General features: G+C 37.2%; 3 protein-coding genes across 3 annotated transcripts; 1 reads left to right on the top strand and 2 right to left on the bottom strand.

Moving 5' to 3' along the window:
• Window positions 1–824: 824 nt before the first annotated feature.
• On the top strand, window positions 825–9,901 carry LOC114517232 (bolA-like protein 3). The gene is made up of 4 exons (XM_028536889.1): window positions 825–931; window positions 1,620–1,761; window positions 7,842–7,930; window positions 8,944–9,901. The coding sequence occupies exons 1-4, from the start codon at window positions 830–832 to the stop codon at window positions 9,004–9,006; spliced, it is 396 nt and encodes a 131-aa protein (XP_028392690.1). The 5' UTR covers window positions 825–829; the 3' UTR covers window positions 9,007–9,901.
• On the bottom strand, window positions 1,772–4,522 carry LOC114517230. Its single transcript, XM_028536887.1, has one exon. It carries the CDS (start codon window positions 3,935–3,937, stop codon window positions 2,411–2,413), a length of 1,527 nt encoding a protein of 508 aa, XP_028392688.1. The 5' UTR covers window positions 3,938–4,522; the 3' UTR covers window positions 1,772–2,410.
• Window positions 4,548–7,410, bottom strand: LOC114517231. The gene has a single exon (XM_028536888.1). The coding sequence runs from the start codon at window positions 6,797–6,799 to the stop codon at window positions 5,279–5,281; it is 1,521 nt and encodes a 506-aa protein (XP_028392689.1). The 5' UTR covers window positions 6,800–7,410; the 3' UTR covers window positions 4,548–5,278.
• Window positions 9,902–21,019: the final 11,118 nt, after the last annotated feature.

Here is a 21,019-nt window from a genome sequence, read left to right as displayed (position 1 = left end):
GTCTAATGAAAACCATTCTTTATTTCGTAGTACCGTTACCAATCAGTCCATAAAAAATAATCCCAAAGAATCTACTAGTCTAGGGTAAACGCACTGCATTGATTAAAACAGGATATATACAGGATACAACGACGTGAGAACTGAGAAATAAAGCTTTACGAAAACAAGGGGTTATAGGGTTGTTGGTGAGGTCAATTACAATAAGGCTCATTTATCCTGGTATATTATATGGAACAATAAATCAATAACAGTAATGTTGACAGGGGCGTAGCCAGGGCCTTCCTTCCAAGCGCATTTAAAGGGTCAGGAGAGATCACCAGAATTCTAGGGATTCGAAAATTCTGAAAAATAGGGTTCTCCTATGCTGACTTGGGCAGGAATAATTTATGAGACCATCAAGTTAATAAAAATAAATATTTTCATCTTTTCGTCTTTCCCTATGAGATTTTTTATTCCGATTTCAACGTTTTGGGAAAATGATTTCTTTAGCACGTAGCACTGGCTTTCAGATCACGTTTAAGTCATTGTAATTGTAAAAGTCTAGTTGTGAAAAAAGCATTGAAAATGAAAAAGGTAAATAAGTATAGAGAAAAGAGAATCTCCAATTTAAAAATGCCAAGTTATTAGTTATACTCTATGGTTTTGCCGAATAACGTGCAATTTTACAAATAAAACTAAAAAAATAAAAAAATCATCATAGCGCTGCGCGGCTTTTGTACAACCAGGCACCAGCAAATTGTTTGCCGTTTTGTACAACCAGCAAATTTGCCGCGTAAAAAGTTGCCGAAGCCGAAAGCTAGTAGTAATATTACGCAATACGTCTTCCAACATGGCGAATGTTTTTGGCAGAATTCTTTCAATATTTCAAGGCAGATCATCTGTTCATTCGCTTAATTCTGCTTCAAGGACAAATTATCCAGTTTTTAGGCAGGTAAAACTCAATGACACGCTACTATTTTCACGTAATATATCAGTAATATCACAGTTATTTCCAAGAAATAGGAATGATGCCAACAATATAGAGCTCTATGATTATGAATGAATGCAATCAACACATGACAGTGTTCTGCATTGAATGTGAGGCTGTGAGGCTCATTTCTAAATTTCCATGTAACTTTGCACATAGAAAATGGATAAAAATATTTGTTTTTGATATATTTGGTTCAACATATTGTTGATTTGCTGTTGTGTGAATTCAGTTTTGTGTGTTTATAATATATGTATATAAACAGTTGATAGACTACAGCATTCTTAGTGCAAGGGAGGGGGGATTACCCAAGGCCTTGATTGCTCATATGGACTTGAAACCTTTGGAAAAATCAGGAGGCCCATTTTCCATATCATTGGGGCCGGTTGATATCCATATCATTGTGGGGTTTGTGGTTGGCTCTCACTGGCCTTGGTGCTGGCTGAAAGAGCAAAACCTGTAAAAGTCTAAAGTAACCTAAAGGTGCACAGCCAACAGGATAGTTGTAGTGATGGGGTAAAATTTTTCTTCTGAAAGAATGTGGTGCCAATCATTCAAAATGTACATGCATGCGTGCACTAACATTATAAAAAATTGACATTGTACATGCACCAAAAAATAGACTTTAATATTTCTTGTGGCCCTAATTTAGGTGTTGTATTTACCAAATGTTAAGAGAAGCTCTCGATATCAGTGCACTAAAGTGATAGCACAATCAGAAGATGAAAAAAGAATTGCAAAGAAAATTCAGTCAAAACTTAGCGTGTCCAAAATAGAGGTTGAAGACATATCAGGTATGATCACTATATACAATTTAAAATGTTGTTTTTATCTCTTAGATCTTTACTGGCCTATTTATATCAATGAAAATGTTATTGACAATATTTGTTATCTTTTTTTGCTCTGCTAAACTTAATTTGCTCTGCTATTTGATAACACTATAGAACTTTAGATTAAGAGAGAGGTTTTTTATTTGTTTCTACCTTGGAACTATCTTTCCAGTATCCAAAGCCTCTCTATGTGAGTTGTATAATGGCTTCAAGCCATTTATCAATTTATTAAAACTGGTCAATTAACAAAAAATCGTGAAATATAGGTTATTTGATTTGACTAGAATTTATAGCCAGCTGCATGGTTTTCATCAGAAACATTTTGTGATTTATTTTACAATTAGGTCAATCCACCAGATTAATCAAGTAATTCAAGTTGTTGTACATTTTAGAAAAAATTATTCAACTTCAGTATCTTACCTAAATTACTGAGTTGGTGCTTTAATTTGTTCTTAATAACGGTGCAATATGTATTTTAGTCATATACCAGTAGGGCACTAGATTTCAAATATGTGTAATAAATTCATAGTACAAGGTTTGGAGCAACAGTTTTGTACAAATTGACGGAACGATACAAAACTGAAATATTAGATTTTCATCAGATGATTTTTTCTTACGGCTTATTTGAATACCCAACAAAAACTCCGACTAAAACAGCGTCTCCTTCCTTCACAATGCGCATTGTTAACGCGTGTGTCCCAGGTTGCACGTGTGTCCCCACAATTGCAACAGCAGTCTGTGAACTCTCGCTCCGAAAAGGCATTCTAACACGCTGATTGTAGAGATCGTCTAGCCATGCTTCGACTGCCCTAGCTGCTCCACTGCATCGTGCCGCTATACCAACTATTGCAGATGAGTTCCAACCCACTGGTTGCTGTGGTGCAACCATAAATGACACCGTCACCTCGGAGTTAACTTTGCTCCCAAAAAGACCCCCAAATGCGTCCGTACGGGACACACTTTCTGCCGAATACGAAGTTCTACCTATCTTATACGAGCTAAGATATCTGAATCCAGTGTTTTTTGCGATCGTCAACCACAACGAGTTTCGATATGTATCTGCTCTGAAGTCCGGTGTTAAGGTCGCCCAACATTGTTGAGATGTAATAGGACTGTTTTTTCCTTTGATAAACACTGGTGAAGGTAACGGAGGAATATTCGACCAAGCTGCGTCGAACCAAGAAAGATCGTTCAGCTTAAATGATTTCGCATCTTTTTCAATCTTTGACATTGCCGTTGAAATCACGTGGATTATCATGAGCGCTATTTGCGCATGTCCTAATAACTTACTGTGCAATCCTTCGTGAACATCATAAGTCCTAGGGGTGGCATAAAATTTGCCTTTATGCAAACGACAGCATAAACACCTTAAATTGAACGTTGTAATTCCGTAGCTATCAGATATCAAATCTTGTCCATAGTCTACGAGATTTAAACATTGGGAATTATGCTCGCTGACCAGGAAGAGGTTTACATAAAATACGGCTGGACTATTGGGGCGGCTTAGCAACTGTCTGGTCAACTGCTCGAGTGGTAGATTATGATTGATATTTGACATTCCAATGACTGTGTTCATAACATCGTTAACAGCTGTTTCCAGGATCACCAGATCGATGTTTTCAGCTTCTTTCATGTATATTTCATGGCAGAACTGATAGTACCCGCTTCCCGTGCCACCAATGCCGATGATCTTCAAGTTTAACGGCGATCCAGTGGCTGGCGTGATTACTTTACTCCACCAATTTTTTAAGATGATCGGGAACATGGCTTGGGCGCAGTTGGAGCCGCCATATACAACAACATTGATCGCTTCCCCTCTTAAAGCCTTTGACAGTACCAGCTCAAATCGGAAATTATTTTGGTTTTTAATACATGAAGACATCTTGCCAAGATCCATACGCACCCCATTAAACGTAGAATAGTGATCTTTTAGTAACGAGATTGACAAGGGATCCTCTGATGCGAGTCTTTCGTTAAGCATTTGAACGATTCGAGTAAGTTGAGACGATCCGTTAAATGGATATAATTTTGGCAGATCATTAGCCGTTGTGAGTTTTTCTTGTTTTGAAAATATTGAAGGAACGTAATATAGCAGAATGAACAACTTCAATACCTGTTGCATACACAAAATTTGTGGCATGTTGAAACACAAATATTATCGCTAGTATGAAAACAACCGTATGCAAGACCATAGTTATTAGAATTAAATCTTTAAGACAATTATCGCTTTTAACATTACGGGGCAGGTATAATTCAGCGGGTCAAAAACACTCAAAGCCAAAAGCGACAACCGTAAAAATCGTCACACTAACTGAAGAAAGATCGTCCACAATAAATGACCTGCCTTTTTTTTCATTCTGGCAATGGCCGTTGAAATCACGTGGATTATCAAGAACGCTATTTGCCCATGTCCTATAAATAACTTAACAATGCAATTTTTCGTGAACGTCATAAGTATTAGGACTGGCATAAAATTTGTCTTTATGCAAACGACAGCATAAACATCGTAAATTGAGCGTGGTGATTCCGTAGCTATCATATATCAAATCTTGTCCGTAATCTACAAGATTTATACACATTGGGAATTGTGTTCGCTGACCTGGAATAGGTTTACATAAAATACGGCTGGACTATTTGGGCGTCTTAGCAACTGTCTGGTCAACTGTCTGGGCATTCCAAAGACTCTGTTTATAACATCGTTAAAAGCTGTTTCTAGGATCACCATCGATTTAACAACGGGTCTTCTGATATCAGTCCTTGGTTTAGCATTTGAACGATTCGATTAAGTTGAGACGAATCGTTGGATGGATTTAATTTTGGCAGCTCATTCACTCATTCTGCTTTTGAAAATATTAACGGAACATAATATAGCAGAATGAAGAATTTCAATGTTTATTGCATGGGTAAAAAAGCCAAGCGAAATTTTCAACACAAATATTCTTCCAAGTATATGCAAACGACCGTATAAATATAGGTTACTTCATGGTTGGCGAGTGCGCATAATAAAAATCGTACAAGCAAGCCAAGGAGAAATTCCTTTGTGGAATTATTCATGAGAATAATTAATATACCCAACCAAATTTCGTGAATTATGTCACTTATGCCAACCGTGAGAAAATCGTCACACTATATACCATATATATAGCTGAAAATTATATTGTCTAATTATAACAGGTTAAATCGACAATGCATGTTGCTATTCTAAATGGCTTCACAAGTGTTTTATAGACGACGAAATAGACGACGTGAGATCCATTTAACAAAAAGCATTGTCATTTGGTAATGTTAGTTTAAAAAAAGCGTCCAAAGCGGCAGTGTTTTAGGTTTATTCTGTGTTTTTATAAAGTAGTTTATTCGAAGGATCTTGTCGGTGGAAACCAAGACAAAGGTTTCAATAAATTTTTATACTCTGGACCAGTTTCTTTGGTATCTGTGTACTGTACGCTTTGTGATCCTAACTCAGTTTGCTTCATATAATTAATCACGACCAATCTGAAGGCCAAGCAAAAACTGCAGTTAAAACACAACTTCCTTTTTTTACAATGCGCATTGTCAACGTGTGTCTACCTGGTTGCACGCCGACATCAACCATAGCAACAGCAGTTTGTGCATAATAACCTCGGAGACGAACTCTCACACGCTTGTTATAGCCATCGTCCAACCAAACTTCGACTACTCCTCCAACGTTACCATAACGAGATGCTATACCAACTGAACCTGTTGTGACTGAAGCCTCTGATCTATGTGGCGTAAATGTAAACGCCACGGTCAGTTCTGAATTTACTTTCTTTCCAAGGAAACCACCAAATGAGTCTGTGCGTTCCACTGATTTCGCGGAATACGATATCTTCCCTATTCTAATTGTGTTGGCATATTTGAAACCAATGCTCTTTAAAAGAGTTAGCCGCAAAGAATTGCCGGTGTTTGCATTTTTGTAGTCGTATCTTAAGTTTGACCAACACTGCGGTGAGGTAATCGAACTATTTTCTCTGATATACATTGGGAAGGGTAGCGCAGAAATTTTCGGACGAACTGTGTTGAACAATGAAAGATCACTTAACCCCTTTTCTGTAGCATTTTGAGTCATCTTAACGATACTTTGTGAAATCGTGTTAATAATCATAAAGGCAATCTGCGCATGCCCTAACAGGTTACTATGCCAACCATGTTGAACTTTACGTGTCTTTTCGTACGCGTAAAATTTACCGTCACGAAGTTGGCAAACCAAACATCGTAAGTTGAATGTTGTTATACCGTAGGTGTTGGAAATCAAACGTTGACCGAAATCTACAAGGTTTAGGCACTCGCCACGTTCACTAACCAGAAATAGGTTTACATAAAACACGGCCGGGTGATTTGGGCGGTTTAGAAACTGTCTAGTCAACTGCTCGAGCGGCAAATTACGATTGAGATTCGACGAGTCAAATGCGGTGTCGACAGCATCATTAACGGCCGTTTCAAGAATCACCAGATCAATGGTTTCATTCTGTCGTAGATATACGCCATGACAGTACTGATAGTACCCGCTTCCGGTACCACCAATGCCAATAGTCTTTACGTTCAACGACGATCCGGATATTGGCGTGATTACCGTGTTCCACCAATCCTGGAAGATGACCGGGAACATGCCTTGAACACAATTGGAACCGCCATACACGACAACGTTGATGGATTCGCCTCTCAAAGCTTTTAACAATACCAGCTGGAATCGGGGATTTTCCAAGTTTTCAATGCATGGCCACATCTTCTCGAGATCCATTTGTAAAGCTGCTAACGTGGGATAGTGGTCTTTGACCAACCAAACTGACAGTGGATCCACGGATGTCAATTTTTGGTTCAACATTTCAACGCTACGTGCATATATAAAAGTATCGCCACTCATATCACGTCTCATCGTCGTAGATTTTGTGAAGTTATCATCTGTGTCAGATGATTGTGCCGAGGATTGTAAATAATACAGCATTATAAACAAATGAAATACCTGTTGTTTACCAAGGGACATGCCGGGGTTTTTTAATCAAACAGAGGAGGATGCAAAAGTAATATAATTATAGCAAAGTCGTTTAACAGCAAGATCTTGTTTATTTATATGATATAAGATTGGAAACAACGGTTTAAATCTGATATTGTAGTAATGTAACAGTATGTGAAACAGGTCAAATAGCAGGTTAATGTATTGTTGCCCATTTACTAGCAGGACTAGGAGGAAGCCGGTGGCCAAAGTTTCTATAGAATTTTGCATGTTGATAAATGGCGAAAATTTAGTCAGTCATAGTGTAAACTCTCCGGGGGTTTATATCTGCTCTGTAAAGGTCGCGTCGATCCTGCAATGCCTAAATCTACACCTAAAAAACAATTCACTAATTCACATGTGAAACGAAACACGCTAAAACATAGTTTTTGAGGTACGTTCGGGTGTTTCTCTCAAAATTCTTTCTTTGTCGGTTGCATCTTCCTCATAGTCGCTATTATAATTATCGGGGCCGATTGCACGAAGCAAATTGTAACTCTACGGTCGGTTGTGCGATAGTTTTTTTCACCGGGTAGTTTTTCAATCTCTTAAATTGAGTAATCCAAATCAAATTAGGCCATCAATTCCCTCTAAATTTACCCATTGTTCGGGTATAACTTTGATTAGATTGAGTACCGTCTTTATAAAATTTTTTAGCTGCATAGCTGTAATTTTATAGCTTTTCTGGCACTTTTAGAACGTTTGGATAATACAGCCTTCGTACAACTGCAGGGCTCTGCCCTTTTTTATTACGAACTTTCGGACCGTATTTATCGCGGGCGCACTAACAAACAGAGCATGCGGTGCCAATCTTAGTCTCAGAAAGTAACATGCAGGGTTAGGTTCAACTAATTATTGCTATTGGTTAGTTTGGCAAAGTTCAATTGATTTGCGACGGGATAGACCTATCGTGTATATAGACCAAAACATATAGCTACAATAGATTGCCAAACAAGATATGTTAGTATAACCGTAGATTTGAGGGGAAGATAAAGCTGTAAATCATGTAAACTGAACTTTTATTTTCATCTAGGCGGATGTGGCTCGATGTACAGAATATTTGTTGCAGCTGATGAGTTCAAAGGCAAGCGCACGATACAACAACATAGAATGATAAACGATGTAAGTATTTTCTTTCAGGTTTATAGGAATTTTATCTCCTCTCTGTCCGTTATTTAAAGAGCTTGGAAAACCACGTGTAATTAGTTAATGGCTGAATATCATAAAACTGATTTTTCAATGACAAGGTTAAGATTTAGGACGCTGACGCTACGATGGCAAAAAAATGCTTCAAATTGATAGTCGAAAAGAAAGCTAACTGTATATTATCAACATTTGAAGTACAAGACTTTGCATCAAGATTGAACTAAACCGAACTATAAGTTGCACCTTTCATGCATGGCTTTAATATCCTGTCTCACGTCGAAAGTATGTTTATGCTGCTTAAATGCTATTGTCTTAACCACGAAGTCTCGCTTTGAACATATGTTAACTTTTCACCAAACTTGACGCTTGATAGCAGTAGGGGTTATGGAATGGGAATTTGCATAAGTTGTGAGTGCGGAGACTAATCTGGGGCCAACACTGCTGTAGTGCTTAAGTAGCTTAAGGAGCTAAAGCTCTGTCCATATCTACCGCGATGTTCGGCATGTTTCGTGGGCTACTCTAAACTCCCAGCCACTGCAAGGAAGAGATCGGCTGCGTCCTAAATTGAGGAGTTTTTTTAGAGCGATGTTTCTTAAAGTGAACGCACTCACAACGTGCACAATTAGCCATTTCCCAATCGAGCAGGGTACTGGGACTAGTCGCGAACGTAGCGAAACATTGCAATTGTAATCATTTGTCCTTCCAAACAGTCCATAGATGCTTTGCGGTTAGCGACTAGATCCTGTACCTTGCTCGATTGGGAAATGGCTAATTGGTGGCTAATTGTGCATTCATTCCACCATTTAGGTTTTGCGGTTCGCGACTAGACCCAGTACCCTGCTCGATTGGGAAATGGCTAATTAGTGGCTAATTGTGCATTCATTCCACCATTTGGGTTTTGCGATTCGCGACTAGACCCAGTACCCTGCTCGATTGAGAAATGGCTAATTGTGCATTCATTCCACCAAGTTTTTTCTGGCATTTTTTAGATCTTGCAAGACGAAGTAAAAGACATGCATGGTTTGACGTTACATACCACGTCTTCATTATGACGAAGCCTACAATGGTGAAAATGTTGATTGCTCTTGTATAACTGATGCAAACGAGTAAACATTGGGGAACTGCTTTTATTTTTATCAACAATAAAACCACCTCCTCTTAGTAGTAAACCTTGTTTGCTACCGAGGAATTTTAAGATTAAACTGCAAACAAGGTAATATCTTACCTTATTCTAGTGGCGCGTGCAGAGGTGGCGGAACATATTTCATTTGGAAGGATCAACCTTGTTCCAAGGGCATTTCCCTTTGGCAGTTTTTTCTATATAAAGAAGGGCAAATTCCACAGGCTGATGTTATAGAAAGCACTGTGCTTGAGAAGGAATCAAAAAACGCATTTGGCATCTATATCGTAAAGATGGACATTAAAAGATACTTAAAAATTCATCATTACCAGTACAAAGTGAAATCTATAGAATTTAAAAACAAAGCTATGATGGGATTGTACGTTATTAGGGAAATGGGATCATAATGGACTTCTCTTCATCTTTGGGAAAAATGTGTTATACTTAAGTTTAAAAATCAAATCCAAATTAATTTTGTGCTTAAATGATTTTGTCCTCCATTTTAGTAATTTAAAATAAATCTATTCTATTCCCCCGGTATTCTTATTTTTCGATATGTGATTAATATAAAACGCATATATCAACTTATTTTGTATAAAAATGTTCAATTAATACGTAAATTTAAGTTGAACATTCGTGGATTTAGGATACGGTACTTGAACCACATGCACGGCCTCTTTCGGTTTATAGTAAAACAGTTTAAAGAGGGGTAAAATTACTTTGGGCCACCCGATAATAATTTGGTAGTAATAAGTAATTTGTATTTTTAATACCCGTACAAAAACTCTTAATATGTTCAATATAATAAATTACGATTTTAAAATCCATTTTTCGTGCTATGCCGTCGTGATCAGTCTCTCAAACTTGAATTTTCCTCGAGCAATATCTGGAAGAAGAAACGAAAACACATACAATAATTTGTTTCCCATTTAGATTGAAAACAGGGCTCAATCGCATCCTTAGTTTTCCCGGGTGGTCCAACCCGCACACCCTTGCAATTTCCATATTTAAACCACTGAGTGTGATTTAAACATTTTGAAACATGTGGCACAAATGCTAGGCACAAATGAGCCGTATCAAAACAAGGCCCACTAGGCGGAATTTTTCGACCGAACGAAATTTTTCGCCTGATATTCTTTGGCTTGCAATTGTGAGAATTCGACCGTAGCTGATTCCGGTCACAATTGAAAAGAAAATCGAGCGAAACATTTTGTTCGATCGAAAAATTTCGCCTATATAGTGGAAAACCGGCTTTAGCGAAAAGGATCTTTGATGAAAGTTTTCGTGGACCTGCCTCCCACACAAAGCAGTCATCTCCAGCCCAATGCGAAAGCTTTGGTAACCGGCTGACTGGCTTGCCATCTTGCGCAAGATGTTTGCCAATGTCTCCGCGTATGTGTTTATTTGCTCTATATAGGCTTCTTCTCCTTGAGAGATGTAGAAATTCTAAGTTTCCAGAGGCGGGGAAAAACTTACAAAGCGCAGAGAAAAACCAACAATCTTATTATCACTAACAAGCTGCATGCGTTCAACACAGAGTTTGGTGCACTAGTAATTGAACACAGGATTTATGGTGGGACCTGCATGTTGGTCGTATGTTATGTTACATACCTCTTGTCTTTCGCTGTAACGTATGAGGTATACAACATTTTTCTCTATTTATGCATTTTCTCGAGGGAACTAGAACACTGCCTTTATGACAATACAATGGCGTCGTACAGAAACCAGCGTTGTCCATTTCACTGTCAGTTAAACTGAAACATCGTTTATTGCTTGACCTTGCAAAAGTGTATACAATGTTATATATAACACGAACCAAAATTTACCAAACATGTTTCTTAGCACTTTATGCATGCATTTATCAAGACATCGAAAATGTTCCCAAAGTTTGAGTGTTAGCCTTAATAGTCTTGAATGTTGTAATTAAGTAAGTAATTTGCATCCTGTTTATGTCAATCTGGATTTAAACTGTAATTAAACGGTCTATTGACCTCATTTAAAGAGCTTTTTTGCGAATAATTATCTTTTCTATCGCATTATATGACCGTGTAATGTGAAATATTAGTGCTTAATAAATAATTAATACGCCAAAAATCTCCGACACTTTTTGTGTGGTTTGTTTATAACAAAAGTTTTTCATGAGATTTAAAGAGAATTAAAGTGAAAATCTATTCATGGTCGTCATAATCCTCTTATCTCTATTCCAGATTAACACTGGATTCTGACAGTCGAGTTTTATGTTGATCATTGCTACATTCATTATCTCTAATCTTGCAAGTCGGCTTGTCTTGCCTATTTTCTTCTTCAACTATTAATAACTTTGTGTTCGAACCCGACATTATATACGTTAAATTAGTTTCTTGTTTCTCTTTCAATTTACCATTCCCGCTCTCAAAATTGCAATCTCTTCATTAATATGGTTAGTATAGTGTGTGGCAATATTAATTTTGTTGATTGATTGATTCTTTAATCTTGAGTTTATCTTATGCAAGGGCATTTTCGAGTTCCCTCGATTGTACTATTTCCTGGTTAAAGACATTTCTTAATTCTCTTAACTCTTCCTTGAATTTATTATATTTTGATGCAATTTTTTTTCAAGTGCTGATTCGGCATTCAAATTAACATTCAAATAGGAGCTATGTCACTTAACAGCATACGCGAATTTTCAGCCACAGAGATTTCATCAAATAAACAAGTACTGGAGGCCATATTGGCTTCGAGAGCTTCTTCCTCCTCGGCGTATGAGTCTTAGCGCAAACGAAACTCTGTAGCATAGATTTTAAAGCGCCATGTTTACTGTCTTTAATCAAAGCTATTTTCTTTTTAACGAGTCCATACCATTTGAAGACATAGCCTCCCGCTGTAAATTGCTTAATATCGCCACCAAGCCGAGATCATTTCCATCCAACTTTAGAGACGTCTGTACAAACTGTTTCAATTCATTTAAGTTCCACATCCAGAAGAAATCCTCTCTTCCTAGATATAGAAATCTGTTTCTTTTACTTTAATGAACATCATTTACTTCATAGCTTTGAAAATTCGTAAAATTTGAACAGCTCAGAAGTTCATGTCCGTCAGCCATGATGTCGTAAACATACCGCAGTAAGCCATTTTCAGTTCACGAACGATGGAGACCACACCCACAACGTCGCTGACAATAGACGTTAATTTGTCTATCTTTGCATTAATTCTACTTTCGAAATCGTCCACTGCGGTTTGACCTTTTTCCGAAGCGTCCAACTCTGCTCTGCGAGGTCGTTTCACACTCGCACAGAAAATTTCCGAAGATTGCTCCATGAGAGAGCAAACGGGGGGGGGGGGGGGCGTAAAGTTCTACGGAAAGTTTTACGCAAAGTTCTGCGTTCAACACGCAAAAATATCATTATAAAGAGAAAAGACATACGGCTTTTTGAAATTTACCGCCGTAGCATACATTAACTTCCCGCTCTCTCCGTGGTGACGAGGTTCTCTGACATATCTGAAATAGCCTTCTTCTTTTTTGGGTGTACTGTATGTTTGGCTATTCTACAAGCTCACAATATTTTTTCTGTATAATATATCATCACTTCGGAAAAAATTTCGCCGAATCCCCCTCACTCCAGGTCTATAAATGGTAAATATAGCTCATTGAAATTGTTAATTAGTCATGGGCTGAAGAGAATTGACAAAGAACACTGATTATTTAAATTGAGGAAATTGAGGTTAATTGTCCGTGTAAAGCTAAACGACGCATTGTATGGGAACTTCAGCGTGGCGTTCTCTTTATTCGTTAAATGTTTTCAGTAGGAGTAATTCCGTTAGCATCCTGTTGGTCAATTAATATTGCAATCGTTGTGCGATTTCTCTGACGAAATTTGTGAATATTTTAAAGATATCTCAATCTGTAAGTAAAAATGTTTTCTTTTGTTTTAAGGTTTTTTTCTTTCAAAATCGTATTTGATTTTCGTGTGCCTTGTACTCAAGTTTTTCATTTTTTATTTATAGATCCTTGAAATGATTCCTGAGTGCGAGATCGAAGCTGCCCTTAATATATTCCAGGAAAAATTTGAGCTAACTGGTGAGGACAGTTCTCCATGTAATTTCTGGCCATGGGTGACAGATTAGAGCTACCGAAACCAAGGCGCGAGCACGCATTAAACTGCTGAGTGCGGAAATTTGAAATGGAAGGAAAAATGAAGGCCTGGAAAATCAGGGCGAATGGATAAATCTCGTGAAGAATATACAAACGGTTATACACTGTTTGTGTTCGATCTCACTCCAGACCTGTGCCCTGGTCATGATCACAGTCATGCTTAACCAATTAGAAACGAAAATGTCTCGATGAAATGTCGGTTTGGAACGGCCTCGGAGACGGGTAGCAAAGTATAATAATAACAACAAATACATATTCACCGTGAAAAAAAAAGAAATACATTTTAACTTGTACTTAGCAAGTATGCGTGGGTTGAACCGATAAAAACAAAGACGGGGGAAAATCTAGTCGGTACGTTTGAGAAAATTCTAAAAAGCATCCGGCAAACCTGCAACTTTTTGCTCGGATGAAGGTACAAAATTTACCAACAGGAAATTTTAAACCTTTCTAAAAGAATAGGGCATTTCAAACCAACCTCATAAAGAACTAAATGTTGCATGTTTAGCATGTCTAAATAAAGTCTATGTAATGTATTCGGTTCTTTACAACGCAGAATGAAACGAAAGCATCAGTCGTATAGAAAGATGCAATCGTATACTTATTAGGGAAAATGTGGAAATACTTTACAGCAAACAGCACATTATATAAAGTAGCAAATTACAAAACTAAATTTGAGTACAAAGTTTTATTTCAGACGGAGCTTGAACGCCAGAAACAGTTGGATTAAAACAGATATAGATTTGCGTTTTTAACATTTATTCATCTAACGATTAATTACAGCAATAAATTGCAATACATCAAAATCTCATTTCGTATCGCCAGGTTTCTTATGTACTAGGTCTTTCTTTCGTTTTTTCATCCACAAAAGGCGCTCCAAATAAATATTTTCTAATTCTTTCTGAAGGTTATAGGCATGATGTTCGAGAAAGCTTTACCTTTGCCAGAGTGCTCATCTAAACCAGTGTTTATAAGGCTTACTTGCATTTCTTCGAAAGCTGTATTGCTTCTTTACTTTGCTTTTTCTATAAGCGGCATCCATGGATCCATCTTTCCTTCAGATTCTGAATCAATCGTCGTCGAACTTTCAGGCTCCTGACTGGAAGCGGTCGAGACATCGTCTTGGAGATCTCCACCTTCGCTGTCAGAGTCTGTTTGAGACATGTTTCTTTCTTGCTCTCGTAGTGAACAGTATTCCTGTTCGTGATTGTAGCCGCGGCTTAAGTGCCTTCCGCAAAATTGGCAGCTCATTCCCTTTGGACGGGCAGTGTAGAAATTCCTGTATATTGAGCAGCAACGCAGTTTTATGAGCAGATGAGCGAATCCTCATGAGCAGTTGTGAGCATGTGCTCATAGCACAGAATACCTAACAGAAGTAGAACTCCTGGGGCCGGTTGTATAAAAACGCAGTTAACTTTAACTATGATTAGCGCTAATCACTGTAGTTAAATCCTTAACTATGATTAGTTAACTACACGACTTAACTGCGTTGCACAAAATGTAGTTAGTCGGATGATTAACTAATCACGTAGTTAACTTGCGTGGAGCTTGCATGGGGTTGTTAAACAGAGAAATAGCATGAAGTATCAGGAAATTATTGACCGCTATTACTGACTTAGAACAAGACTGTGGACTCGTATTTACAAAAATTGACAGTATTTTGATCTAAAATATTGGAAAAAATGCAATAAAACAAGGAAAAAATTCAAAATAATTCAACAAAAAAGGCGCTCTTAATATAAAAAGGTCCCTTGAGTCAAAATACCGGGTGCAGTTGAAAATGGAGATGGCTAATCTTTGCTAGGATCGTAATTTGGCATCGACACGTCTCCCGAAGCAAAAATATACTCCGTTGCTGCCCAAATGAAAAAATAAAAGCATATTGAAAGTTTACAAGCTTCAACGGGGCCTTTTCTGAGTGGATAACAGTTCACAACCTTGGTATGTATTGATTTTAATGCGTTCTCACTCCTCAAAATCTTAAGACGCCATTTTTAACTACGATTTGGAAAGTTAACGATGCCCTTGAGGATAGTTAACTTTAACTACTTTTTAACTGCAGTTAAGGCTAACTACACTTTTATACAACCGGCTTAACTGCGTGGTTAAAGTTAACTACTTTTTAACTACTTTTTAACTGCAGTTAGCGCTAACTACGTTTTTATACAACCGGCCCCTGTACTTTTTTCGTAAGTGTGATTCGTCATGATTCGTCACTTAGCAAGTGCATTTTTTTGAGGTAGTCACCCCCCTGCCATTTTTAGTATTGGCAGGGGGGTGACTGCCTCAAAAAAATGCGCTTGCTAAGTGACGAATCATGACGAATCACACTTACGAAAAAATAGTATAGAGTTCTACTTCTGTTAGGTATTCTGTGCTCATAGGCTCATTGCAATAAATTACCGACATTACTTTCAATCCTAAAACAGCAATGCACTTTAATGAACCGATGAGCAAATCTTCATGAGAAGTTGTGAGCATGTGCTCATCTGTTAATCCCACTAAAATCTAAATTATTACTAATCAAATTATCAAAAATATCTACTTTTGGAATTTTTGCCTGAAACATCTCAATGAGCAGATAAGCATGCATGCCCTCACGGGCATTATAAGCAATCTGCTCATCTGCTTATTGCACAAAATTGTGCGAATCTGAGGGTAAGAGCTACGTGGTTAAATGTCAGAGTTTCGGGCCACAAGGCCACAAAAATGGCCCGTAGGGCATTTTATGCGGCCTTGTTGGCATATCTGGTATTGTGCGAATATGGCCCGCAGGGCCTTAGCGGGCCTTTTTTGTGGCCTTGTGGCGCGAAACTGTGAAGCCTCATCTCATTTCTTCTGAAGAAGAATAAATGAAAAAAAAAAATAAAATAGTCGGTGATCTACTTGTCCAAAGATGGCGAATGGGAGCCACCCATAGGATCCAACCTTGCCGAGCTTATTGATGAGTTGGATGGGGCTTACATTACCACCTTTGTTAAATGTCAGAGTTTCGGGCCAAAAGGCCACAAAAATGGTCTTGATCCAAAAATGATTTTGATCCAGAAGAAGCAATAGAAGCTGCTATTGATAAAAGAAAGTTTCTTGTCAAAAGACTTTTGAACGATTACAAGTTGAAGATGAATAGTAAAAAAAAGAAAGTGATTTAAAAGGTTTACTAATTTAAGGTTTACTCTAGTCTTTGTTGAAGAATCCATGGCAAACGAACAGGAAGCGATACGAAATGAGATTTTGATGTATTGAAATTTATTGCTGTAATTAATCGTTAGATGAATAAATGTTAAAAACGCAAATCTATATCTGTTTTAATCCAACTGTTTCCGGCGTTCAAGCTCCGTCTGAAATAGAACGTTTGTACTCAAATTTAGTTTTGTAATTTGGTACTTTATATAATGTGCTGTTTGCTGTAAAGTAAGTATACGATTGCATCTTTCTACGACTAATGCTTTCGTTTCATTCTGCGTTGCAAAGAACCGAATACATTACATAGACTTTATTTAGACATGCTAATCATTCAGCATTCAGTTCTTCATGAGGTTGGTTTGAAATGCCTTTTACAGGGCCGTAGCTAGACCGCTTAATTGGGGGGGTGTATATTCATATATTCATGTTTATATACCATAGGAACAATAGCATACAAAAGAAATCATTCGGGCATAAGACGAATATATGAATATGCACCCCCCCAATTAAGCTTCTAGCTACGGCCCTGGCCTTTTACTTTGTGAAAGTTTGAAATTTCCTGTTGGTAAAATCACGTTCAACCACACTGAAATGTAATGATTGTAAACAAGAAAAAGCATATTGCCCAGACCTACATCTTATACTTTAAGGTAATAAATATTAGTGCCATTACTTAGATCAATTATATTTACGGTAACAAGAATAGTCGCGAAAAAAATCGCGTTGTTTGCGACAGAAGTTGTTATCAATACATAATAAACTCCTAAAAGAGTGGGAACGATAGTCAGATCTATGTCGGGTTGAATAATAAATTAAGGTTAAGGTCTTAAAAGAGCAAGGCAATAATTACGCCATGAATACATCATAATGACGCCGCAGGGCTTTGCATACTAATTACGTTCAGCAGGCCTTTGCATAATAATTACTTTCAGCAGGCCTTTGCATACTAATTACTTTTAGCAGGCCTTTGCATACTAATTACTTCCGTCCCTGAAGTGGGGGGTATCACTACCATGATGTAACCGTGTTATACTAGGAATTTCCCATGTCTTTCCTGAAAACAGCAATTGTTATTATGCAATGTGCGTGAAAAGCTACAACAGCTCATTTTAGTACCTATTATTGACATGCCGTGGCCAAATGAATTACTGCGCTATAAAATGGCAAAGTACAATATGAGAGTCTAAAACCAAGTGAAATAAAGATGTTCCCACTATATGTGAGCAGTTTACCAAGTGAAATTACACTTGAAGACTTGATTATATATTTTCAATCGTCGACAAAATCAGGCGGAGGTGATGTTGATCATGACGCATGCAAATTGGATGGCGACAAAGGCAAAGCTCTTGTAGTGTTTGAGAAAAGGGATGGTAAGTAGCCTATCATAATATAACTTTAAACCCCTGTCTCGTAGCTTTCATGTATACGTTGGGGACATGGACTTCAAAAGCACACCTGTTTCGCTGAAATTTAAGTTTTTATTCTTTTAAATTTGCGTACAAGAAAAGAAGAATGATGACGTAAAAAGGTAGCTCTCGTGTCATATGATTTTAGGCACTGTATAAAATAAAACAAATTACTTTCACTTTAAAATGTTTTTAGCAGAGTTTGCAAACAGCGACACCCTGCGGAGGATGCGAGGGCGTTGCACAGCAATATTCTCACAATTAACAATTTCCTCTGGAATATGCCTTCCGTATTTCCTTAAAGTTTGTACAATTATTACAAAGCCTAGTCACCTGGTTGCAATAAAAAACGTGGTTTCGTGCATATACGTATTGTTCAATCAACAGGAGAAAGTTAGATGTATACATTAGATCATACTAATATGTGTACAATTGTGGGTGTATTCTTTGAAAGAATTCAACATTAAAATTCCTTTCATTTGTAAAAGCGGAAGTGCTGTGTCACGGTATTTTCACGTGATATTAACTTATTAATAGGGTCACAGAATGTCTATCAGGGGGAACACCGCGGAAAAACGTCTGCGCACGCGCCGAAATATCAAAATATTATGGTAAATCTAAATATCAACTTTTGGAACAAAACATGCCCATTATTTGATAAAATATAAGTTAAGAAAAGGCAAAAATATACAAGACGGCCAGACAGAACATAAATTAAAAGCCTTCTAGCATTTAGAGTATCGAACGAACTGGAATTCACGGTAAATTTTCCTTTTTTTACGGGATGGCTTTAAAATATTTTTCGAAAACAAAAGTTTAAACCTAAAAGTTAAGAAAACCCGCGGAAAGTTAAGCTTTCTAATATATTTAAATTGTAAAATACATCTTAATTTTCAATCATTGAGAACACGCAAACGTCTCGTATCTGGCGACATATTTTTTTTTAATAAAACGTGTCTTAATTAAAAGTTCGGAAACTGTCTTTGCTTATTTGATAAACAAAATGTTTGAGACGAAAAATTTGTCAACAGTCACCTTTTACAGGTGTTTTTGTAGGATGCCACTTCTAGGACTCTCTGGACGTTTTTTTCTCTTAGTTTCTATAATGCAGTGTTTATTTATGCCCTCGAAATATGGATTTGAAGACACGAATGAAATCACTCCCTTTTACCGCCATTTTTAGCCTTCGGAAACGTTCGGAACCGCTTTTTAATTATTTTTAATCTCACTTACAGGCAGAGTTGACGCATGCGCAGACGTTTTTCCGCGGTGTTATCAGGGGGCGGTTGTATCAAGGGAAGCCCGTTCTGCGCATATATTCTGCGCATAACAATTTGTTTACGTTGGTTATATAATCTTTACATGACGTACAAGTCGTTTTTATTTTCTTCTCGCTTGACCGGCTGTTATCTGTGATGAATATGCTTATTTTATCATAGGCGGCCCAGAACTGATCTCGCTGACCACGCGCGACGCTCATGTTGTCTGAACAGTCTTATATTATGACAAGGTTGGCAACTCTTACGCCAAATAAACTAAAAACGCACGACGGTTGACTCACACACCTTCACAAAACCGCAAATATTTCATAAAAATATGGCGAATAAGAAAAAAAGTACAACACATTAAACTTGAATAATTTTACTACATTTATACTAAATTTTTAGCATTCAAATGTATTCCTATGCATGTAAAAAATTGCTCTTTTTAAACGACAGCCAATCAGCTTTCTATTTTTAATTTAAAAATATGACGAAGGTATAGGCAAGGTGTCCCCAGCATAGGTTTTGAAATATATTGCCCAAAAAAACCATGCAAAAAACCCAAAAAACATTCGCGTTTTATACATGCATAGGAATACATTTGAATGCTAAAAATATAGTATAAATGTAGTAAAATTATTCAAGTTTAATGTGTTGTACTTTTTTTTCTTATTCGCCATATTTTTATGAAATATTTGCGGTTTTGTGAAGGTGTTGAGTCAACCGTCGTGCGTTTTTAGCTTATTTGGCGTGAGAGTTGCCTACCTTGTCATAATATAAGACTGTTCAGACAACATGAGCGTCGCGCGAGGTCAGCGAGATTAGCGAGATCAGTTCTGGGCCGCCTATGATTTAATATTATATTTTGAAGAAAATGTTATTATATTTTGAAGAAAATATAAAGCGAAGCTTGTAAATAAAACTGTCGTTATTTAAAACTTTATATATTTGTAATTGTAGGACAAGCGACGACAAAAGCCTCGCCATCTCGTGTCCTCCTTCAACAAATGAATTCTCGCAGCATTCCTTTCAGCATATTATTGCTTTTTTCTAGCAGTCTTATGATAAGATAAGTTATCTTCGTCACTCGCAATCGAGCCTCTTCGCCTGCGACATAAAATAAAATAATTGTGCTCCCGAACTGCCGTTTGTAATACAACGCGCTAATATCGCATATCATTAACATTCCAAAAGTTGCTCCCCCACTGATGGAATGTGTTGCTGCGCGGAATATATGCGCAGAGCGGACTTTACCTCATCTCTAAACAGTGGTTAAGTTTAAAATGGAAAGCAAGTCGATCGTTTTATTCAAGAGGCAAACTAAGCATCTTTTTAACCTTAATACAAAGATACTGTTTACTTTACCATATATTTAGGGCAAAAAATTCAAGTTGACTCATTCAAGAGTGATGTAAGAGTGTTATTTAATTTGTTCACATTTCCTTTCAAGATGGCGTCGAAATATAGGGGAGAGATTCAAAACATGATTCTCATATTCAAGATATTTTTACATTCAGTCTCAAATCTTTCGGAAAGAATATTTAACTTCTATTGAACTAAATTACAAAGAAACTCAACGGTATATTAATATGTTTTGATGGATAAAATTTTTATTTTTGTTGCTCGCTGTGTTTTTGACTTTTGTATATTAAAAGCGTGTCGTTGTCAAATTGATCTCTATATACATGAACTCGTGAATAAAAATCGTACGCACTCGCCAACCATGAAGTAATCTCTATTTAACTGCTTTTTAACTGCAATTAAGGCTAACTACACTTTTGATACGTACAACCGGCTTAACTACGTGATTAAACTACTTTTTAACAAATTTTTAAGTGCAGTTATAAAGTGCCCTAAATACGTTTTTATACAAACGGCCCCTTATAGGTATTAAATCTGTGGTAGGGTGGTGGTCCTCTGACTGAGTGTTAAAGGAATACTAAATTATTTTCCGTGCAGGATTGA

The sequence above is a fragment of the Dendronephthya gigantea genome, unplaced genomic scaffold (assembly GCF_004324835.1).
Source record: "Dendronephthya gigantea isolate DGI-Jeju-01 unplaced genomic scaffold, DenGig_1.0 000007F, whole genome shotgun sequence".
NCBI classification, from domain to species: domain Eukaryota; kingdom Metazoa; phylum Cnidaria; class Anthozoa; order Malacalcyonacea; family Nephtheidae; genus Dendronephthya; species Dendronephthya gigantea.
This window is presented reverse-complemented; position numbering and strand designations above follow the sequence as displayed.